Consider the following 24,569-nt stretch of genomic DNA (forward strand, 5'->3'; position numbering starts at 1 on the left):
CCTTCCTGAGGCTCGGCCACTCCGTCAGGACAAGCCCTGAGCAAGTTAATACAGCGAGAGCTGGAGCTCACGTCCCCAATACCGTGGACACGCCAGAGGTCAGCCCTGGGGGGCAGCTCTGGGGGGGCACGGCTCTGGATGGTGGGTGGCGATGCGGGGAGAGACCCCCATGCTGAGACAGGAGCAGGCTCTGGACTGAGCTGCTCCTAAAGCAGCAGCTACAGGTCCCTGCATGTGCCAAGGGCTCCCCTTGGCCAGAGGTCTTGTGGGTGGGTTTCCTGTCCCTACAACCCACGGGGAAAATCTGGCACTGACGAGCCACTCTTGTGGAGGTGTGGGGCTGACCTGTACACAGGTGAGTGCATGGGCCTGAGACGTGGGCTCGCCGGCCCAGCCGGGACCCCCTGCCTCCCCCCAGCTCTCCGGGCACCGGCTGTGGATTCGGCTAATGTAGTGTCCCCTCCTGGGACAGGGCCTATGGCCTTGCCCAGCGTGCCCCCACCCTGGCCTCTGCACAGGCTCCAAACATGCTCCCTGAATGGAGCAGGCCTCCGGGAAGCACGTGGAATTATTCCCGGAGCTATGGCTATGGAATGCTGGCAGACACATCCCCACAGAGAACTAATGCCTTCCTCGTTCCAAAAGAAGGGACTTTCTGAGCACACTATCAAGGGCACAGGGCCTGTTGCAAAAGATCAAGATGAAAACCCCATGAGTTCTTTCAGACGCTGGAAACTTGTGAGACCCTTTCTCCCAAATAAATCTGATTATTCATTTGCTTGAAAGTGTCACTGGTTGAAAACAAAAACCTAGAGGATGCACATAGAAAGCTCACACTGCTAGGATGAAATCCTAAAAAAGACTAAGAGGCAAGTATGACTCCTGCAGGGAGATGAGCGCCGGCCGCAACGATGTGTCCACGTCCTGGGCCTGTGACCTGGAGCCTGGCCTTATTCGGTCAAGGCCTCTGCGGACCGAACTAGGTGGGGGGGTTTAGAGAGGAGGGCATCATGGGTCACTGGGGGTGGGGGTGTAAGTCTGATGACAAGTGTCCTTAAAAGAGATCATAAGACACAGAAGAACAGAGAGGAGGGAAGAGGAGGCGGCCGCGTGAAGAGGGAGGCAGACAGAGAGTGCCTGAGCCCGGGGACAGGACGCGTCTGTGGATGGAGCACGGCCCGGCCCACACCCAACAGAACAGTCACTGCCCAATGCCACGGAGCAGAAAGAAGTTCTGAAAGCTGCGAGGGGAAAGCAGCAAGCTGCGTGCAGGGAGTCCTATAAAAGTAAGAGCCGAGTTCTCACCACAAACCACAGGGCAAGAAGGCACTGGGTAGATACTTGCAGGACTGAAGGAAAACAATTGCCAGCCATGAGTTTTATATCCAGTGAAGCTTTCTTTCAAAAATGAGGAGAGGTTAAGACAGTCCAGAGACAAAAGCTGAGGGCGCGCCTCACCACCCACCAGCCCACGAGCAATGCTAAAGGAGCCCTTCAGGCTGAGAGGACAGCACAGAGAGACAGACACCTCCAGAAACCGTGACCCTGAGGGGAGTTCCGGACGCCAACACTATCGTACTGTAAGGCTTGGTATGCAACTTCACTTTTTACCTCTTACAGGTTCCTAAATGCAAACACATTAAACTTAATGATCGAGTCTAGGCTTTTGGACATGCAATGTACAAAGACAGCGCGTGAAATGAGCACAACACAAATATGGGGGATGTGGGGGTAGAGGAGAAACGTTCGTGCATGTTACTGAGGTGAAGTCAGTGTCAAATCAAACGTGACTGCTGTTGACTTAGGAAGTTTAAGCCCCGTAGAAACCCCCAAGAAAATATTAGAAAACATATGCAGAAAGAAATAAGAAGGGACTCAAAATGGCCCACTACAAAAAAACAAATGAATATGAAAGTAGGAATTAACAGAACAGCTGAAGGAGACAAAATGTCTAAGACTAAAGAGAAAACTGCAAAAGAAACTCCTACTCTATCAGGAGCTGCTCTAAGCGTAAGTGGATGAAACCTTCCAGTCAAATCAGAGACTGGAAGAATGGATAAGAAAGCACAATCCAACCATCTGCTGTATATAAGAGACTCACCTTGAATTCAAAGATACAGGTAGGTTAAAAGTGCAATTAGGCAAGAAAAAGAAATAAAGTCATCTAAATTGCATAGGAAGACTAAAAGTTTCCTTATTTGCAGATGACCTGATTCTATTTATAGAAAAATCCATAACAAAGCTACTAGAGCTAATGAATTCATCAAAGTTGCAGGATACAAGATCAATATGCAAAAATCAATAGCATTTCTATACACTAGTTATGAGCAAACTGAAGAGAAAGCAAGAAAAAATCCATTTACAACAGTAACTAAAAGAATCAAATATCCAGGAATAAATATAACAAAGGATGTGTGCCTGTCTGAATCTGTGGTAGACCCCAGAAAAGCCATGGCCTCTGATTCTGATTCAATATTGCTGGGTGGGAGCATTTTGATCGTTTCCATGAAGATGTGACCTACCCAATTGTGGGTGATAACTTTTGATTAGATGATTTCCATGGAGGTGTGTCTCCACCCACTGAAGGTGGAGTTGCTTACTGGCATCCTTTAAAAGAGGAAACATTTTGGAGAGTTCCTTTTGGTAGAGCCACAAGAAAGCCAGCAGACACCGCCATGTTCACCATGTGCCCTTCCAGCTGAGAGAGAAACTCTGAACTTCATCGGCCTTCTTGAACCAAGGTACCTTTCCCCAAATGCCTTTAATTGGACATTTCTATAGACTTGTTTTGATTGGGACATTTTCTCGGCCTTAGAACTGTAAATTAGAAATTTATTAAATTCCCCTTGTTAAAAACCATTCCATTTCTGGTGTGTTGCATTCCGGCAGCTAGTAAACTAGAACAGATTTTGGTACCAGAGAAGTGGGGTGCTACTGCTGTGGTTTGCACATACCAAACATGTTGGAACGGCTCTTTAAATGGATAAAGGAAGGTTCTGGAAGAGTTGTGAGAAGCTTGATAGAGAAGGCTTAGAACGTTTTGAAGAGACTGTTGGTAGAAATGGTTCAACCACTGTGTAGGACAGTTTGGTGATTCCTTAGAAAGCAAGTGTACAGAGTTACCTTATGACCTGGCAAAACCACTTCTAGGTATATATCTGAAAGAAATGAAAGCAGGGACTCAAACAGATACTTGCAGACTGACATTCCTAGAGGCATTACTCACAAATGCCAAGAGACGGAAGGAACCCAAGCGTCTATCAACCAATGAGTGGGTAAACAAAATATCACATACACGCGATGGAACGTCATTCAGCTTAGAAAGGAAGGAGGCCTGAAGCATATGACAGCACAGTCGGACCTTACGGACGTCATGCTGAGAGGAAAAGCCACACAGAGAAGTGTCAGAAACTAGATTACAGTCACAAAGGGCCAGAACTGAGGTAAGGAATGGAGAATTAATACTTCATGGATGCAGAGTTTCTTTTAGGATGATGGAAATGTTTTGGTAACAGATGGTGGCGATTGTAACATAATATTGGGAAAGTAATTATCAGTACTGAATTGTATATTTCAAAGAAGTTAAAATGGGAAATTTGACATTGTATACATGTTACTAAAATAAAGCATTAAAAAAACTGTGGAATTCTACAATTCAAACAGGGAAGCCTAATGTAAAGTATGGACTACAGTTAGGAGTATAATAAGTATAATTGTAATAACTGTCTCATCAATTGTAACAGAATGCAATTGCTAATAATGCGAAGTGATAATAGGGAAAATTGCACATGTGAGGGGGTGTATGGAAACTCTACTTTCTGAATGATTTTTCTGTAAATCTATATTTGCTCTAATAAAAAAAACATTAAAAATTCCCACTTTTCCACCCTTTCTCTGCCCTAGGCTCGACCCGCACAGTGGGGAGAGCACAGAGGACCTCTGATTTTTCTCTCTGCCCTAATCCCTGCTTCATCTGAGCAGGGCTGACCCACCCCATCCCCATGGCCCCATGGGGTCATGTGGGCAAGTCAATGAGAGAGCAGAATTCCTCGGTCACAGGGACTGGGTCTCAGACGGGCCAATCACAGGCCTCCCTGGGTTTCTGCAGAGTTTCCAGACAGAGAATGGCTCTCCCGTGGAAGGCCTACCTGGAAACAAGCCAGCACAAGGGCAGGAGGAGGCAGGACTGGAGTGAAATCATATCCTGGGTGCAGCCGTGCCTGAAGCCAGCCCTGCCCCTGCACAGGTCAGCCCCACAAGCCTGTCAGTGCCCCTGTCTTCTGCTTAGGCACCAGTGGATTCATCCACAGGTGTTCAGGGTCGCCAGGCCAGCATACAGGAGCGAAAGCCTAGGCCACCACCACCCCCTGCACACACACACAGCCCAGACTCACTCAGCACCAGCTGTGGGTGCCTCTGAGTCCTCTCCATTCCCCTCTCTTCTCGGGAAGCCCCAGGTTTGGGATCAGGTGTTCACTGACACAAGGGGTGTGGACATGGATGGGGAACATGGTTCACAGTGATTAGTCACCCTCAAAACAGGTGTGCTGGCCCCACCCTGACCGCCGTGTATGTACCCCCAGAGCCCACCTTGTGTTGGCCGGCTGGATGCCGTTCAAGTAGAAGTGAAGCGGGTGGTAGAGGAGGCCCACGAAGGTGGTCCAGGCTGGTGAGAATCACAGGTGCAGATGGTCAGCTCTGCAGGGATGAGCCCCAGCCCAGACCCCTTACCCCTCCAGGGAAGACAGCCAGGACGAGGGCACATGGCAGGCTGGCACTGGGCAGAGCAGAGAGCCTGAGTACAAGCTTCATGGGTGATGCAAACCCCTTCTGCGTCCAGGGCCCTCCCGTCCACGCAGAGGGCCATGATAGCTCCCTGCGAGATGAGCGGCAGAGGGGCCCAGGGTAGGGTACTCAGGCCATTAAGAACGGCCCAAGCCCATTGCCAAGGGCTCACGATGAGACCTAAGCTCTGAGGGAGTAAATCCAAGCCTGGACAGACCAACCCCTCATCTGGCCAAGGTGGCCCTGAGAAGGGGACAGGGATGGCTGCTTCTGCTGACGGCCAAGAGAGACCATGAAGACGTGGGGGCAGGCCAGGATGCCCAGAAGACAGGTGGAAAGCGCAGCTCACCAGGCTAGTGTGGGCTGGGCATCTACAGGGTGCTGTGGCTGTCCCCGAGGAGAGGCTAGGTGGGGGTGGGGGGTGGGGGGCAGCACGCACCTGGGCCAGGCAAGGCCTCCCATGGGAGCACGATGTAGCTGTGGCCACGGGCTGGGAAGCGATACTGGGAGGAGTTCATGGTCTCAGGGAGGATTCTGGCCACAGAGAACTCTGGAGAACAGCCAGAGGAGGAAGTGTGAGCTTGGGGCCCTCAAGCCCCATCTGCCTTTTTTTAATTCAACAGGACAAGCTCCCTTGGAGGACACAATTACTTCTAGAATAAAGAGCCCAGCACAGGCAAGAGCAGGTGGCTGAGCATTCTCTGTCAAGAATGGGGGCGCTGAGCCAGGGGGGCCACCCCCACCTCCGCAGCTGCCCCGCTCACCCCTCAGCTGACAGCCCACTGGCTCTGGGGACCCCGCAGGTCAGCAGAATGAACACCCCTGCCCCAGGTCCGTGGGTCCCTGAAACCCGCAGGTGTCCTCAAAGTGCCACTGACACTGGCAGAGGTGGGTCCACTCAGGCTGCTCCGAAGCACGGCTGCAGGGTGACGCGGCCAGGGGAAGGCTCTGGAGCGAGACACTTCCTGAGCAGAGGGTGCAGCTGGCAGGGGCTGGGTGCGGTGGAGAAGCACAGTTGTCCCCACCCTGCCCTGACTCTGGGAGGGCAAGCCCTCCTGGTCTCTGTTCTGAGCAGAGACAGTCCTCATGCCCTTGGACGTGGCTCCCACGCCACCCTGAAAAGCTTTCGCCATCCCGGTCCACTGCCCCAGAGACATGGCTGCTCTGGTCCTCTCCGTGCTCTCTCCAGGTGAACACGCATGAGCAGGAGCGACAGCCCGACCTTGCCCTGCCCCCAACCCACCCACCTGCCGCCCACCCACCTACCTGCCACAGGCAAGGAGCCAGCAAGAGAGACGTGGCGCCTGCTGGCCCGCAGGTTGGAGGCAACGTGGCCCATGACGACATCGACGGTGTGGATGAGGCCCGGCACGGCGGAGGTGTCCTGGACATGAACAGAGCCCAGCAGTGACCAGAGCACCCAGGTCACGTGGGTGGGGGGTGGGGCGGAGGGTGGCACCTCAGAGGCAGAGCCCCGGCTTTCTGCACCCTGGCCTCACCTCCAAGGTGGAGACAGACACTGAGGGCTCAGCAGGGCACACGACCGTGCGGGGTTAGGGCTCGGGATGTGCAGTGACCACAGAGGGGTCACACGGCCTGGCTGGGCCTTCGGGCAGAGACATAACCCCCGAGGCTAGCGCCAGCCCCCAGGCCACCGGCCCCAGGGTTCCTGCACTTAGATGCGGGTGCCAGGGGGCAGATCTCAGCTCCACTCTGAACTCGCCAGGGCCTGCGCTGTCTCCTCCTTCCCCGCCCCTCTGTGCTTGCTGAGGGGGGGCTCAGTGATCCCAGGTCCACCGCAGCTCTGCCCCCTCTTCAAGAAGGGTCTCAGCACCCCAAGGCATCTCTGGCCTCCTCCACCTGCCTGGCGCCTTCTTCTCCTACAAAGACCCTCTTCCCCCGTTCTGTGTCCCAAGACAGAGGGTCCTGGAGGATGCTGTGTGGAGGGGGGCTCCCAGAGGACGCTGTCCCCTGGAGGGGGTTCCCTGAGACTGCTGCCCCTGGACACGGAGTCCCTCCTGGCCACTCTGGGCCCTGCCACCGGTTCAGTGCTGGGGCTCAAGCTCAGCACACATGTGCCCATGCCCACTGCCTGCCCTCCACGCCGCCTGCAAGGGGAGAGTCCCCTACTCACCCTCCCCGAAATGCAGAGGCCCTTGGGGGGCTCTCTCTGCCCCCACCCATCCTTCCCACCATCGTGAGAGGACATCTGTCGCTGCTCAGTGCCACAGCGTCCTCCCCCCCACACCCCCCCCCCCAAGAGAGTGAATGAGCGGGAAATAGAGCACCGAGGCCAATTTTCAAAATCGTCTTTCAGGCCTGTGCCCTGGTGTCAATCAAGCTCGGGGAGAGCTGGGTCTCCGGCAGGCAACTCTGATGCACAGCGGCTAATTCATAGACTCTGCTTCCTACATTTCAGCATCAGTCTAAGACTTCACAGATTCGTGATTGTTCCTATTTGCAGCAGAGTATTCAGAAAAAGCTCATTAAGAATGACTCAGAAACCGTGCCCAGCAGGGTCCTCACTGGCCGTCCTCTGGGTTCGCAGACTACAGCTGTGTACGCTAAGTCCCCCCTGCAATCGTGAACCCTGGAAGGCTATGCTTTGTGACAAAAAGCATCTGTGTCTAGCTAGCGATTTATCAACCATTTTTCTCCCTTTGTCAAACTGTTTGAATAAAACGTCCACCTCCAGTGCGGTCTCAGTGGTAATGAGGGCAGGTGATGCCCCTTCTGCCTCTCACACAGCAGAATGGTGTTAAAGATGCCACACGGTCGCCAGGGCTCTGCAGAGTCAGGACTTCCGGATCACTCTGGGGTGTGAGGGGGACCTCCGGGCCGAGGCAGTTAAAGGTCCTTTCACCCCCTGTGGCCCTGAAGCGCCCCCTGGGAGCTGCACAGCAGGGTACGCGTCGCCAGGGGACAAAGCCGGCGGACCCTCCAGCCCTCACAGGCGTTTACGAGAGGAAGAGGTAAATGCCTGCACTGCTAAGCCACCGAGAGAGAGGGATCTACTAGTTACTTCAGCAGAGCCCAGCTTATCCAGACTAACAAAGCGCTACAGAGGATATTTAATATCCTTGGAACATGCTCTTGATGGAATTAAGGGAGAACGGGTTACTCCAGGTTTACAGTAGGTTCGTCAAGCATACCTGCATCTGAGGGGATCGGAAATAGATCCAGAGAGAGGCATAAGCAAGTTAACAGTTATCTTTCAGCCTCAGGACTTAGGTGATCTGTATTTTATATATTTTTTATTATTTGCATTTTCTACCTTGTCTACAACATATTTATTGTTTGATGTTTTTGGTAAGTAAAATCAATTGAAGTTCTTTACTGAAATAAAACAAAAATTACTCTATTCTCCTTTCTAGTTATTTGGAGTAATCATTAGAGAAAATATCTTCTTTTTTTAACACTTACAATCATGAAATGCATATTGTCATGTGTTCTACTGTTTTTCACTTAATCCAGTGACCTTTAAACATCTACATGGTGTTTTATTACCATTCAAGAATGATGTGACGGGACTTCCGGGCCAACAGGGCAGCCTAACAACGTGCGCGTTTTAGTTCGTGCCCCAGAATAACTACTAAATAACCAGAAGCAATACAGAACAGCTCCTGGGGCCACATCAGCGACCAGACACACAGTGTACCCCAGTCTGGACCCGCTGGACCTGCTGCTAGCCCCCCCAGAACCGTGAGTTCCCAAAGCCGCAGTGGCCGGCACCCCTCCCCCACAGGCTGCTTCCCAGAGGGGAAAGGAAAGAGACTTTACCAGCGACAGGGGCTGAGCCCAACCAAAAGCCAATTGTGGAATTAATTAACAATTCTGACTACTAAAAATAGGCCCCCAGCTCAGGTGACCCTGGTCAAAGTGGAGGTCACTCATTTTTGCCCCGGCGCCAAGGCGGCAGGGCTGACGGAAAAAGGGAAAAAAAAAAAAAAAAAGAAGGAAACAGAGGTTTTTTTGGCTGTGCTTCTACAAAGGCTTCACTGCCTTTGGATACAGCGGCAGGACTTCTCAGGCCACAACTACCTCAGACATAGGCAGAAGTGAGCTCTTTTGGGGGCATGTCTGGAGCCTGTGCCTTCCCCAGGGGAGGGGTGAAGCCCAACTCAGGTGGAATCCCTCCATCAAGGAATTCAGACCCCAGGGCTTGGTAATTTGAAGCCATTAAAACCAGCCTACAACCTCTCCTCTGTCTCCACCACACCCCCAGCCAACGTTAAAGGTACCGCATCATCTTATGCTGGTGGAACCAGCAGGCAGACAAGCACCACATATTGGGCAGGATAAGAAAAACAGAGTCCAGAGATTTCACAGGAAAGTCTGTCAACCTGCTGGGTCTCACCTCAGGGAAAACCGACGCAGGTGACTCTTTCCTCCTGATAGGAGGCCAGTTTGGTCTGGGAAAATCTGGCTGGGGTCTATAATACCTACATAGACCCTCCTCAGGATGGGGGGAAAAAGGCACCATACAAGCAGGGCAAGAAACAAGAAAACAAGAACTGAAAAATTCTCCTCTGTTAAACAAAACTTAAGCTAGAGGTCCAGAAAAAACTGAACTGAATGTCAAAGAACAGAGAGACAACAAATTCATCCAGCAAGAAAACCCTAGGTAAAAGAAGTGAAAGCAATCTCCAGAATAAATTAATTAAGGTAATTAAATGCCTAGAGGCCAGCAAAAAATAACAAATCACACTAGGAAAACTGAAGATATGGCCCAGTCAAAGGACAAACCAACAATTCAAATGAGATACAGGAGCTGAAACATTTAATTCAGAATATACAAACAGACATGGAAAACCTCAACAAAAACCAAATCAATGAATTTAGGGAAGATACAAAGAAGGCAAGGAAGGAACAAAAAGAAGAAATTGAAAGTCTGAAAAAACAAATCACAGAACTTATGGGAATGAAAGGCACAGTAGAAGAGATGAAAAAAACAATGGAAACCTACAATGGTAGATTTTGAGAGATAGAACATAGGATTAGTGAACTGGAGGATGGAATATCTGAAATCCAACGAGAAAAAGAAAATATAGGGAAAAAAATGGAAAAATATGAGCAGGGACTCAGGAAATTGAATGACAAATATGAAGCACACAAATATACGTGTTGTGGGTGTCCCAGAAGGAGAAGAGAAGGGAAGAGGAGGAGAAAAACTAATGGAGGAAATTACCACTGAAAATTTCCCAACTCTTATGAAGGACTTAAAATTACAGATCCAAGAAGTGCAGCGTACCCCAAAGAGAATAGATTCAAATAGACGTAATCCAAGACATTTACTAATCACAATGTCAGAGGTCAAAGAGAAAGAGAGGATCTTGAAAGCAGCAAGAGAAAAGCAAACCATCACATATAAGGGAAACCCAATAAGAATATGTGTAGATTTCTCAGCAGAAACCATGGAGGCAAGAAGACAGTGGGATGATAGATTTAAATTACTAAAAGAGAAAAACTGCCAACCAAGAAGTCTATATCCAGCAAAATTGGCCTTCAAAAATGAGGGAGAAATTAAAACATTCTCAGACAAAAAATCACTGAGAGAATTCAAGAACAAGAGACCAGCTCTGCAAGAAATACTAAAGGGAGCACTAGAGACAGATACGAAGGCAGAAGAGAGAGGTGTGGAGAAGAGAGTAGAAAGGAGGACCATGAGTAAAGGGAAAAACAAGGAAAATTAGAAGGACATATAAAAGCCAAAAAGCAAAATGGTAGAGGAGGGTACTGCCCGGACAGTAAAAACACTGATGTTGATGGATTAAGCTTCCCAAGCAGGGGACATGGACTGGCAGAATGGATTAGGGAACGGGACCCATCTATATGCTGTCTCTACTCAAAGGACATGAGGGCAAGGACACAAATGGACATTTGCACACCATTGTTTGTTTATAGCAGCATTATTTACAATTACCAAGAGATGGAAACAGCCAAAATGTCCATCAACAGATGGATGGCTAAACAAACTGTGGTATATACATATAATAGAATATTATGCAGCTGTAAGACAGAATAAAGTTATGAAGTATGTAACAACATGGATGGACCTTAAGGACATTATGCTGAATGGTATTAGCCAGAAACAAAAGGACAGATACTGCATGGTCTCACTGATATGACCTGACATTAGTGAATAAACTTGGAGAATTTCGTTGGTAACAGAAACCATCAGGAGACAGAAATACGGTAAGATATTGGGTAATTGGAGCTGAAGGGATACAGATTGTGCAACAGGACTGAATGTAAAAACTCAGAAATGGACAGCACAATACTACCTAACTGTAATACAATTATGCTAAAACACTGAATGAAGCTGAGTGTGAGAATGATAGAGGGAGAAGGGCTGGGGGCACAAATGAAATCAGAAAGAAAGACGATAAAGATTGAGGTGGTGTGATCTAGGATTGCCTAGAGTGTATAATGACAGTGACTAAATGTACAAATTTTAAAAAGTGTTTTTGCATGAGGAAGAACACAGGAATGTCATTATTGCAGGGTGCTGAAAACAGATGGTAATTAATATTTTAAAATATCAACTTATGTGTGAGACTAAAGTAAAACATGTTTATTTGATACAAAGTTTGTGTTTTGACTACTGCATTTCCTAATACAACTTATGTAGACAGCTTGATTGAACAACATAAGTGCATGGAACCTTGGGTGGGACATGAGATTTTGTTGGTTTGTCCAGAGTGATGCCCCAATGAATCCCAGAGTGATTTGATCAGTGAGCAGAAAAGTGTTTGTGAAGTTCCCTTCGGGGAATAGTGAGAACAGGGGAAAATTCAACCTCCCCAAGTTGAATTCTTGATATTCTCACAAGCAGTGTGAACAGCCAAAGCTACAGGCTGAGCCCCCAGTCTTGGGGTTTGTGCACATGAAATTTAACCCTACAAAGGATAGGTCAAGCCTACTTAAAATTAGGCCTAAGAGTCACCCCCAAGAGAATCTCTTTTGTTGCTCAGATGTGGCCTCTTTCTCCAGCCAATACAACAAGCAAACTCACTACCCTCCCCCTGTCTACGAGGGACATGACTCCCAGGGGTGTGGACTGTCCTGGCAACGTGGGACAGAAATCCGAGAATAAGCTGGGATTCAGCATCAAGGGATTGAGAAAAACCCTAGAATGAGCTGAGACCCAGCATCAAGGGATTGAGAAAATCCTCTCGACCAAAAGGGGGAAGAGTGAAATGAGACAAAATGTCAATGGCTGAGAGATTCCAAACAGAGTCGAGAGGTTATCCTGGAGGTTATTCTTAGGCATTAAGTAGATATCACCTTGTCATCCAAGAGGAAATGGAGAGGCTGGAGGGAGCTGCCTGAAGATGTAGAGCTGTGTTCCAGTAGCCATGTTTCTTGATGATGATTGTATAATGGTGTAGCTTTCACAGTGTGACTGTGTGATTGTGAAAACCTTGTGTCTTATGCTCCTTTTATCTACTTTGTCAACAGATGAGTAGAACATATGGAATAAAAATAAATAATAGAGGGAACAAATGTTAAAATAAATTTAGTTTGAAATGCTAGTGATCAATGAAAGGGAGTGGTAAGGGGTATGGCATGTAAAAATTTTTTTTTCTGTTTGTTTTATTTTTCTGTTGCCTTTTTATTTCTTTTTCTGAATTGATGCAAATGTTCTAAGAAATGATCATGATGATGAACATGCAACTATGTGATGATATTGTGAATTACTGAATATATATGTAGAATGGAATGATCGCATATTAAGAATGTTTGTGTTTCTTTCCTGTAATTTTTTTTAAAATATAAAAAAAAAAAAGAATGATGTGATGGTAAAAATATAGGGTCTAAAAGGATAAACCAGCCTCCACCAAACATCCACTCCTCATGAGGAAGCCCAGTGCTCCCGTTGGAGGACAGGAACCTGTCCCTGATGCTCAAAATTCTCGGGCCTTAGAGAAGGCGTAGAGAATTCTCAGGCTGTAGAGAAGACGTAGAGAATTCTCAGGCCGGAGAGAAGACACAGAGAATTCTCAGGCCGGAGAGAAGACACGGAGAATTCTCAGGCCCATAGAGGCATTCTGGGTCAGACGGACAGCCAGCCAGAAGGAGCTCTACTACCCCAGACTTCAGGACCCCCAGGGGCATCACTCCTTTCATAAACGTGACCGGCCACTTTGGGGAAGACAAACGGCTCCCATAGCAACTAGGCTCTGAAGATAAAAAGGCTCTTGCCTCTTACCTCTGACACAGCGCTCCAACTTGGCAGGAGAAGAGCCTGTTCCACGGTGTTCAGGAAGGTCTAAACACAGACAAAATGACACTGCTTAGCTTATGTCCTTAAGCTATAAAATCTTCAGACCTTCAGCGGTCTCCATGGTGCCCAGTATATCTTCAACAATGACTGGTTCAGGTTTTCAGATAAAAGTGAATAAAACAGTCCACATTAGTGTATCAGAATATATCTTACAAAGCCTTTGCATAGATGTTCTCTCATTTGCTCTCTCTGCCAGCCTTGTAAAGTCAATGCAAGCATCTGGATGTCAGAAGGAACCCTGCTCAGCCACAGCAGGGAGGCAGACCCTCAGCAATGCCTGCTGAGCCAGGGAGTGAATGGATGGACGGCTTGAGGCCTGCTGAAAGGGTGGCAAGAGCCTGGCGGACGTCACCACGGGTGTGACCAGTTCTTACCTTTCTACAGAGCAGGAGTCACTGGGGCCCCTTGGTCACTTCAACCTTAAAACCATGCTGGGGTTGACCCACATGTCCTAAAAACTCAAAATGAGCTTCCAACATTTTCAAATGGGAGACTTAAATTAAAAGGTGGGTTTCCTGTTTATTTTGAAAAAGTAAGATGCCTGCACAACTCCTAGTCTGCAGCCACCATCGACCAAAGTGCAAGTGCAGCTGCCCCCTCCAGGCACAGGGCCCAGGCTCACATGACCCCACCACTCCCCTCCGCCGGCTCCTGCTCTGCCTCCCTTGTTTACTTTACTCCTGGAGACTTTCAGCTGTTTGTCTCCCACTATAGAAAGCAGAATTCAAATTACAGCCTGATCCAACTCTCCAATCTCTTCCGAAACCAGCATCGTCACAGAAGACTGTCCTTCCGTGCACCCCTAGACACGGAGCAGGTGGAGACCACATCAGCAGACACCTTCCCTCCTTCATCTGTTATGCAAGGCCTTCAACATCAACGCTGAAGGAAACAATCCTGCTCCTGCCTGAGCCACCAGGAAAACCTTTCTCTTACAGGCTCACAGTCAACACTTTAGACTCTGCAGGCCATCCAGCTCCTGGCCCAACGACTCAAATCTGCCGTTGTAGGGTGGAAGCAGCTGCAGACAGCACATAAATGAACAGGCATGACTTTGACCCCAAAAAACTTTATCTACAAAAGCAGGCAATGGACCCAATTTGGCCCAAGGAAGGAAGTTTCCTGACTCTTAATCCAGAGCAGTGCTATCCAAAAGAAATATTACGTGAACTACATTTACCATTTCAAGTTTTCTAGTAGTCACATTAAAAAATCATAGAAAGAAAACAGGTGAAACTAATTTTAATGATATATTTAACCCAATACAGCTAAAACATTATCATTTCAATTCATAATCAGCATGAACATTATTTTACATACTTTTCTTGTACAGTTTCTGAAATCCACCACGAGCGTCTGTGTGTGACAAATTTGAACTTGGACCAGCCACAATTCAAATGTTCAGGAGCCACATACAATTAATGACAACCCTATCAGACAGCACTGGAGAAGACCCCTTACCATTTCAATGGCCTCTTGGTGCTGGTGAGGTTAAAACATGTAATATTAGATACCAAAGTTTGTACTTTTCAAGTTTCCCATTAAATCTGCTGCAGGGCCCAGTGGAGTTCTGGATCTGCCTGCTTCCTCTCCAGAACCCCCAGGGGTAGCCCCTTAGACCGTCCACACACCAGAGCTCTCAGACCGATGGCCACAGGCTAGATCTGCCCCACAACTATCTCTTATATGGCCTGCACACACAGCTTTTTACATTTTAGATAGTTATCCACTTTTAAAAACTAGTTGATTTGACTTTCAGGTCAAGATGGCGGCTTAACAACGTGTGCATTTTAGTTTGTCCTCCAGAACAACTACTAAATAACCAGAAACAGTACAGAACAGCTCCTGGAGCCACGATAGTGACCGGACACACAGCATATCACAGTCTGGACCAGCTGGACCGGCTGTGAGCACCCCCCAGAACTGTGAGTTTCCAAAGCTGCGGCGGTCAGCGCTCCTTCCCCACAGGCCACCTCCAAGAGGGGAAAGGAAAGGACTTTACCAGCAGCAGGGACTGGGCACAATCAAACACCAACTGTGGAACTAATTAACAAATTCTGACTACTAAAAATAGGCCCCCAGCTTAGGTGAACCTGATCAAAGTAGAGGTTGCTCATTTTTGCCCCGGTGCTAAGGGGGCAGGACTGACAGAAAAGGGGGGAAAAAAAAGAAGGAAACAGAGGTTTTTGTGGTTGTGTATCCACAAAGGCTTGACTACCTCCGGATACAGGGGCAGGCCTTTTCAGGCTGCAACTGCCCCAGGTATAGGCAGAAGTGAGCTCTTTTGGGGGCTTATCTGGAGCCTGTGCCTTCCCCAGGAGAGAGGTGAAGCCCCACCCAGGTGGAACCCCTCCATCAAGGAATTCAGACACCAGAGCTTGGAAACTTGAAGCCATTAAAACCAGCCTACAATTTCTCCTCTGTCTCCACCACACCCCCAGCCAACGTTAAAGGTACTGCATCATCTTATGCTGGTGGAACCAGCAGGCAGACAAAGCCACATACTGGGCAGGATAAGAAAAACAGAGCCCAGAGACTTCATAGGAAAGTCTTTCAACATGCTGGGTCTCACCCTTAGGGAAAACCGATGCAGGTGACTCTTTCCTCCTGATAGGAGGCCAGTTTGGTCTGGGAAAATCTAGCTGGGGTCTATAATATCTAAGTAGACCTTTCTAAGTGTGTGTGTGGGAAAGGCACCACACAGGCAGGGCAAGAAACAAGAAAACAAGAACTGAAAAATTCTCCTCTGTTAAGCAAAACTTAAGCTAAAGGTCCAGATAAAGCTGAATGGAATGTCAAAGAACAGACAGAAAACAAATTCATCCAGCAAGAAAAACCTAGATAAAAGAAGTGAAAGCAATCTCCAGAATAAACTAATTAAGGTAATTAAATGCCTAGAGGCCAGCAAAAAATAACAAATCACACTAGGAAAACTGAAGATATGGTCCAGTCAAAGGAACAAACCAACAATTCAAACGACATACAGCAGCTGAAACAACTAATTCAGAATGTACGAACAGACATGGAAAACCTCATCAAAACCCAAATCAATGAATTGAGGGAGGATATAAAGAAGGCAAGGAAAGAACAAAAAGAAGAAACTGAAAGTCTGAAAAAACAAATCACAGAACTTATGGGAATGAAAGACACAGTAGAAGAGATGAAAAAAACAATGGAAACCTACAATGGTAGATTTCGAGAGACAGAACATAGGATTTCTGAACTGGAGGACGGAACATCTGAAATCCGACAAGAAGCAGAAACTATAGGAAAATAAATGGAAAAATATGAGCAGGGACTCAGGGAATTGAAAGACAATATGAAGCGCACGAATGTACATGTTGTGGGTGTCCCAGAAGGAGAAGAGAAGGGAAAAGGAGGAGAAAAACTAATGGAGGAAATTATCACTGAAAATTTCCCAACTCTTATGAAAGACTTAAAATTACAGATCCAAGAAGTGCAGCGTACCCCAAAGAGAATAGATCCAAATAGACATACTCCAAGACATTTAATAATCAGAATGTCAGAGGTCAAAGAGAAAGAGAGGATCTTGAAAGCAGCAAGAGAAAAGCAATCCATCACATACAAGGGAAGCCCAATAAGACTATGCGCAGATCTCTCAGCAGAAATCATGGAGGCGAGAACACAGTGGGATAATATCTTTAAATTATTAAAAGAGAAAAACTGCCAACCAAGAATTCTATATCCAGCAAAACTGTCCTTCAAAAATGAGGAAGAAATTAAAACATTTTCAGACAAAAAAATCACTGAGAGAATTTGTGACCAAGAGACCAGCTCTGCAAGAAATACTAAAGGGAGCACTAGAGTCAGATATGAAAAGACAGAAGAGAGAGGTATGGAGAAGAGTGTAGAAAGGAAGACTATCAGTAAAAGTAAAAAGAAGGAAAATTGGATATGACATATAAAATCCAGAAGGCAAAATAGTAGAGAAAGTACTACCCATGCAGTAATAACACTGAATGTTAATGGATTAAACTCTCCAATCAAAAGACATAGTCTGGCAGAATGGATTAAAAAACAGGACCCATCTATATGCTGTCTCTACTCAAAGGACATGAGGGCAAGGACACAAATGGACATTTACACACCAGTGTTTATAGCAGCATTATTAACAATTACCAAGAGATGGAAACAGCCAAAATGTCCATCAACAGACAGTTGGCTAAATAAACTTGTGACATTTACATAAGATGGAATATTATGCAGCTGTAAGACAGAATAAAGTTATGAAGTATGTAACAACATGAATGGACCTTAAGGACATTATGCTGAGTGTGATTAGCCAGAAACAAAAGGACAAATACTGTATGGTCTCACTGATATGAACTGACATTAGTGTGAATAAACGTGGAATATTTCCTTAGTAACAGAGACCATCAGGAGATAGAAATAGGGTAAGATATTGGGTAATTGGAGCTGAAGGGATACAGATTGCGTAACAGGACTGAATGTAAAAACTCAGAAATGGACAGCACAATACTACCTAACTGTAATACAATTATGTTAAAACACTGAATGAAGTTGAGTGTGAGAATGATAGAGGGAGGAGGGCTGGGGCATAAATGAATTCACAAAGAAAGATAGACGATAAAGATTGAGATGGTGTAATCTAGGAATGCCTAGAGTGTATAATGATAGTGACTAAATGTACAAACTTTAAAAATGTTTTTGCATGAGGAAGAACAAAAGAATGTCATTACTGCAGTGTGCTGAAAATAGATGGTAATTAATAGTTTAAAATTTCAACTAATGTGTGAGACTAAAGCAAAAAATGTTTATTTGGTACAAGTCTATACTTTGACTAGTGCATCTCCTAATATAACTTAAGTGGATAGTTGATTGAACACCTTAAGTACGGGGAACTTTGTATAGGACATGAGATTTTGTTGGTTTGTCCAGGTGATGCCCTGATGAGTCCCAGAGTGATTTGATCAGTGAGTGGAAAAGTATTTGCAAAGTCCCCTTTGAGGAATGGTGAGAACGGGGGAAAACTCAACTTCCCCAAGTTGAATTCTTGATATTCTCACAAGCAGTGTAGACACCCAAAGCTATAGGCTGAGCCCCCAGTCTTGAGGTTTGTTCATATGAAACTTAACCCCACAGGGGATAGGTCAAGCCTACTTAAAATTAAGCCTAAGAGTCACCCCCAAGAGAACCTCTTTTGTTGCTCAGATGTGGCCTCTCTTTCCAAGCAACACAGCAAGCAGACTCACCACCCTCCCCCTGTCTACGTGGGACATGACTACCGGGGGTGTGGATCTTCCTGGCAGTGTGGGACAGAAATCCAAGAATGAGCTGAGATTCAGCATCAAGGGATTGAGAAAAACTCTAGAATGAGCTGAGACTCAGCATCAAGGGATTGAGAAAACCTCCTCGACCAAAAGGGGGAAGAGCGAAATGAGACAAAGTGTCAATGGCTGAGAGATTCCAAACAGAGTGGAGAGGTTATCCTGGAGGTTATTTTTATGCATTAAGTAGATATCACCTTGTTATTCAAGATGTAATGGAGAGGGCGGGCCGCGGTGGCTCAGCGGGCAAAGTGCTTGCCTGCTATGCCGGAGGACCTCGGTTCGATTCCCGGCCCCAGCCCATGTAACAAAAACGGAGAAACAGAATACAATAAAACAAGAAAATGTTTAAAAATGTTTCCCTTTCTTCCTTCCTTCCTTCCTTCTATCCTTCCTTCCTTCTCTCTGTCTAAAAAAAAAAAAAAAAGATGTAATGGAGAGGCTGGAGGGAACTGCCTGAAAATGTAGAGCTGTGTTCCAGTAGCCATGTTTCTTGATGATGATTGTACAATGATACAGCTTTCACAATGTGACTGTATGATTGCGAAAAAAAAAAACAAAAAAAAAATTAGTTGATTTGCCATTTAAAAAAAGAATCAAAGTCTGAGGCTTCCCTTGAAAACTCAGGAGAGGTCATCCTAAAGGTTAAAATCTGGTTGATCTGTACAGCTAGCTGCTGCTCCCTCAGAACAGACTCAATGCCTTCCCGGGCTGCAGTCACTATCCCTCTCACTTATCTTAGGTCTGGCCTTCTCCATCCACTTACTTTACCTGTCTTGTCCCTGAAGGCACTTGAGTTTGCATGTCTGACACCCTCAGGTTTAGATGAGATGGAGAAAAAACAGTAGGGAAATAGGAAGTCGCCCAGTTTATAAACAAGTGTTTCCTTGATGGACCTGCACTGAATTCCGTGTCCAGTATAGATATCTCCTGAAGGGTATGGATAAGCTTCCACCTTCTACACACCTCCCAGGGCACAGGACCCCAGGCCCACTCCCAGAGCTCCCTTGGCAGAGAGAAGACACATCACAGCCTTGTGGTGTCTGCTTGCCTGCCCAATCTTGGCCGATTCTTGCTTTGCTTGTCTCCCCAACTTCATTCCTCCCAAACACACTGCCAAATTTTCCTGGTGCCTGCTGCCAGCTCTCCACAGCCTGGTCCCCATTATGCACAGCTTGCAGAATTGATGGTTTTCATTTGCGAAATTACACATCTAACTGCCGCCTCAACAGTGCTGGGTGTGAGACAAAGCCTTCTGATTAGCGATAAATAAGGGAGCAGGCCGAGTGGTTTGAGGTGGAAGGCCCACACTTACACTCAGGCCTTGTGTTCCAGACCCACCCCTGGGGCAGGACACAGACCTCAGGGCCAGTACTCTCAGGCCTTGGAGGAGCACACCCTCCAGGCCACGAGGACAGGGACAGGCAGGGCCATTCAGGCATCCACCTACCCAGCCCAGCGCCTGGAACTTTGAGAAGGTGCTGGAAAAACGAGCTTAGTGAATACGTTAGGGAGCCCACTAACAGTGCGCAGGCCAAGCACATCAAACCACGTACTTCATTGTCAACCGCAAACATGAGCCGCCCGAGGTGGGTGTTTAGGAAACAGGTCTGGTGCAGGGAGGGGCTCCCCCTTCCCTGCACTTTGGAAAGGCGGTAGGGCCCGCCCGTCTGCCAGCCCCGAAGCCCTACCTGCCAGGCAGGACTGCATACAAGGCGCTGTCTGTCCCGGTGATCCCTCAGAGGTCAAGAAACCGTAAGGGGTGAGTGCTGGTACTTATTAGGCACTTACTGCATACCAGGCACCGCCCGAATCCCCGCCCCAGGCTCACAACAGCGAGCACGTGCTGCAAACACTTCCGGTTCCCACCGCTTCCCAGGGGCCCGGATGTGCTGAGCCTGGCAGCCTCGGCCGCGTGCCCAGAGCTCCTTCCCATTGGCCTAATCCATCCGCCCGCCCTGCTCCCTCGGCCTGTGATTGGGCCTGGTGGTCACATGGCCCGGCTCTGACCAATGGGGTGCTAGGAGCATCTGCTCGGGCCCAAGGGAAAGCATTCCTCTCAAGGACAAGGGGAGCAGCCACCGCCCATCTTCCGCTCTGCTCGCAGGAGGTGGGAGAGTGGTGCAGGGGGCGGCACGGGGCTCCTGGGAGGGTGGAGCGGGTCGCCGGCCCTGGAGCTGCGGGCCTGAGGGAGGGGCTGGGGCGACGTCAGCCTCCCCCTGGTGGGCGGGGCCCCGGTCTGCCTCGATCGTCTTGGCCCTGGGCCTCCTCCCAGCACAAGTGGCCCCGGGGCCTCCGGAGGCCCTAGAACCGCACGCGATGGCCGAGAGACGCTGGGCGGGAAGGCCCGCAGCTGCTCCATCCCCCGGGCCCAGCGCGGCTGGTGACCTCCCGCCTCCTCCCGACGCCGTGGGCCCCTGAGCTCGCGTGCGCAGCGCACTGCCTTGGGTCTGCCTTCTGCGAGGATGTAAGAATAGGAAATTCTGTGGAAAAGCTCGAACGGTGCTAGACCACATTCTGCGTGCACAGGGACACATCCGTTTACGCCGGTTACCCGCTGAGGGGGTCCTGCTATTAGCCTCTCCATGTCCCACATAGCAGAGGAGGTCAAAGAGGGGCGTGAGTCACTGGGCCGACTGCACACAGCCGGTCAACAGAGCTGGGTGTCCCACCAGCTCCTCCCGCCTGCTCAACCTCCTGCGCACTCTCAAGCTGCACCAACCCCGAGAGCCCCTTCTGTCGCCAGCCCGGAGTTCTGGGGCTGCAGTGGAGGACCTCAAATCCACAGACCCAGAACCCACCTCCACCCTGACCTGGCAAGTGCTGCGAAGAGCATGAAAAGAGAAGCATTTCGTTTTTACTGCATAAACGTCAGCCTCACTAAGGGCTTCTGATGACCTTGGGGATCTCCACAGAATACACGTCACAGCGCTGGGGTCACGGAATCCGGTGGTGGTCTGTGGCCAAATCCGAAGTCCCTGCTCATCGTTCTCTCTGCTGCCCAGGAGACAGCTGAGCTTGGAACAGACCTTGCACACTCGGATGTCCACGGGCTGGGCGGAGCCTGGGTGAGCCAGGCCGCCGGGCGTGGGGAACCGAGAGGGCAGGTGAAGTTGAGACTCACTTAAAGGAAGCACACTGAGCTGAGAGAAGCTTCTGGTGCGGCCGCACGCACGAAGTCTCGATTGCTAGTCTGTTCTAGCAAACAGAACCCCCGTGTGGGCTGGAGGCTTGCCGCCTTACCTGGGTGAGATTCAGGGCCGTTTGCTCTGAGACGGAGCTATTGGGTAGGCTGAGGGACATGTTTTGAAGGTAACGCAGCACAATTCCAGGGCTCTGGAAGTGTCTTCCCTCTTCTGTCAGGTTGGTTATGATGGGATGGTAGGCATCTGTAGGTGTCTAAGAAGAAATCAGGGACATGCGTTCCTAAGAAGGAAAGCCAAGACAGCGTCCCAAAGTGCCCCACACTCTCCTGGGGGCCTCTGCAAGCATGAGGGCAACAGCCCTTGCATGAAGCAGGCCCTTCTGTGAATACATCACACACATTATTACCATTTTACCCCCACAACAACCTTATGAAGTGTGCACTTATTTGACAGACGTAAAAACCAAGTGCAGAGGCATAAACAAAACTAAGTGTACCACTGGGATGTGAACCCAAGCACACAGGGTCAGGAGGCCACTGCTTCCAGTCCCATTAACATTCTCAAACAGGAAAAGTTCCCTGATGACAAACACTAATTCCCGAGAAGAACATTTCCTATATAAATTGATCCTTTCCTCCAAAATCAGGGGGAAAAAAGAGACACAAAGAGAAGCTGAGCATCAAGGCCATCTCCCCCAGGACACGAGCTGGAGGTTCACTGCTCAGCAGTCTTGCTGGGGTTGCTCTTTCAGGCGGCCTGAGGTGACCGGCGACAGGAGGCAGAGCTCTCTCTCTTCGGTCACTCTGCCCAGAAGCGTGAAACACGGCTTCCCTTCTGTTCATTATCGCTCCTCAGATACTACACCACCAGTGAGACAGGGACCAGGCTGTTTGAGGGAATTCAACTCCCCTGACGCACAGTCCAAGCAAACAGGCATCCACAAGAGGAGCCAAAGGAAATGTGCATCTTCTCACCATGGGGTTTGCTGTGGGAGTCGCAGACAGGCTTGGTGGCATCGAAGATAATAAAACTTGCTTTCCTGGAAAAAATCAATAATGCTTAATTAAAGGTTGAAACATAGTCTCCTTTTTCATACCAAGGAGGGCCTGTACTTTTACAAAACTTTACCAGCTTTCAGCACATCGAAGATAACCTAATGCTTTGAATAGGAATTTTCCTGGAAAGATAAAGGGCCAATAAATCAATTTAATGGGGGAATGCATGTCTTTCCCCAGGTCATTATTTTCCCATTGCTTTTCTAAATTGCCTTTGAACACCCTTCATGCAAGGCATCACATAACAGCTGATTTTTAGACACTTATTACTGCTTTCAAGTAAACAAGGAGCCCAAGGAGATAGACTAAACTTGCACCAGGAATGGTTAGGGCTCAAATACAGAATATTAGTAGACATTGGGGCAGGAGAGATGGGAGGTCTAGGAAATCTTCCCTCCTGGAGAGAAGTGAGACGTGAGCCCATGGGGCAGCTGAGGAGACCATTCTCCTGACCCCGGTACTACTCCCACTCTCTTTATCCTTTCTATTCCAGACTCCATTCATTTGGCTAATTGTGAATAATTCCAAATAAGATGTCCAAGACCAGGCATTGGCCATGAATTGCTGTTTTCTACCTACTTAGCACAAACTATTTCTAATTCTAATATTTCCTGGTGAAAGCACATCCTTAACTGGACAATTCTACTTCATTTTGGAAAAACCCTCAAGATTGTTACAGGCGACCTGAGGGAAAGCCTGGTGCCCCCTTGCTGGCTCCACCAATAGTAGCCCCTTGAGTTGGGTGGGTGGGGCAGGAGCGGGAGGGACCTGCACAAAGTGTGGACCTGTGTGAGGTCTTAGCACCAAAACTGGTCCCCAGGATGGACTGACATGTCACTGCAGTGCCACAGGCTCACTGAGGAGGCCCACCAAGCTCACATTTAACTCACGCAGGCCCCCCCAATAGGAGAGTGAGGGATAATTACTGGCAGTCAGGCTGTGCTGCCCATCCTCATAACTGATGGCTGTGTGACGACGTGAGAAATGAAGACATGCTGCCTTCACTAGCCTTGGTCCCCGTGTGACCCCTGCTGCGTGAGCAGCTCGCTGTGCTGAGTGTGACCAGCATCCAGAGATGCTGCTGTTCGGATCACATGGCTGCCAGCACAGCCTCCTGCTTCTCCAGTCTCTGCGGGAGGACCAGTCATCCATTCCTGTGCTGGGCGTGCCTGACCAGGGTGACAGACGGTCAGCCCCATGCTTTTGTGTGAATCTGAAGCATCACCCTATCTGGACAGATCAGATCCAGCAGTAAACAGCACCCACCTTGGCTCACTGGATTAGAGAAGGTGGCCCCTTTGGGCAGATCCTTCAGAGAAACAACCTGCCCCCCACCTCCATCCCCCACTGGCATCTGCCTCACAGCACACAGCTCCAAGGCACAAGGAAAAGGGCCCAGCAACTCCGCGGACCTGCCCCACCAGGCCCACATGAGTGGTTGGATCTCAGCCCCAGCTGTCCACCCCGTGGGCAGTGCCCTGCCCCCAACTGGGCTAGGCCCACTGAAAAATGGAATGTCAGTCTCTACAGGGCCTTCCTGGGGACTCCAGGGGTCATTTTCTCTGTATATGCTTCACATCTTACATTTGCCCTGGCAAAAAGTACCCCAGAAATGCAGGATGCTGATCTGTCCAGTCTCGCTCAGGAAGGTGTAGGGCCCTCCCAGACGGGCAGGTTCTCAACAAAACAACACTCCTGGATCCCCACAGAAGGGGCACCCACCTCCCCAAGCATAGGGGCAAGGGTGCCAGCACACACGACTGGACTGCAGAGTCCCCTGCCCCATGTGGAGGGCTGGAGACCCCAGCGCCTGAGCCTGGGCTGCCTGCCTGAGGGTTTCTATGGCAGCCCCAAGAATAGGGGCAGCTGTAGGTCTTTCCAGCGTTACTAAGATACTAGGAAGGCAGGTTTGTTTGATGACTTCAATAACAAACACAGATGACATCCTGGTCTCAAAGTGACAATATTCTAAGCCCTAGGCAATAAA

General features: G+C 48.6%; 1 protein-coding gene across 3 annotated transcripts in view; it reads right to left on the minus strand.

The window, feature by feature from the left end:
- ADGRD1 (adhesion G protein-coupled receptor D1) overlaps positions 1-24,569 on the minus strand; it is a 153,405-nt gene that overhangs the window by 96,648 nt on the left and 32,188 nt on the right. For all 3 annotated transcript variants that reach the window (XM_077159539.1, XM_077159538.1, XM_077159537.1), the window contains 6 exons: positions 22,502-22,566; positions 21,625-21,780; positions 12,998-13,057; positions 6,052-6,169; positions 5,225-5,335; positions 4,591-4,666 (listed from right to left, as the gene is read on the minus strand). In XM_077159539.1, coding sequence (XP_077015654.1) covers positions 4,591-4,666; positions 5,225-5,335; positions 6,052-6,169; positions 12,998-13,057; positions 21,625-21,780; positions 22,502-22,566 — 586 coding nt within the window. The remainder of the gene's footprint in view (positions 1-4,590; positions 4,667-5,224; positions 5,336-6,051; positions 6,170-12,997; positions 13,058-21,624; positions 21,781-22,501; positions 22,567-24,569) is intronic.

The sequence above is a fragment of the Tamandua tetradactyla genome, chromosome 5 (genome assembly GCF_023851605.1).
Source record: "Tamandua tetradactyla isolate mTamTet1 chromosome 5, mTamTet1.pri, whole genome shotgun sequence".
Classification (NCBI taxonomy): Eukaryota; Metazoa; Chordata; class Mammalia; order Pilosa; family Myrmecophagidae; genus Tamandua; species Tamandua tetradactyla.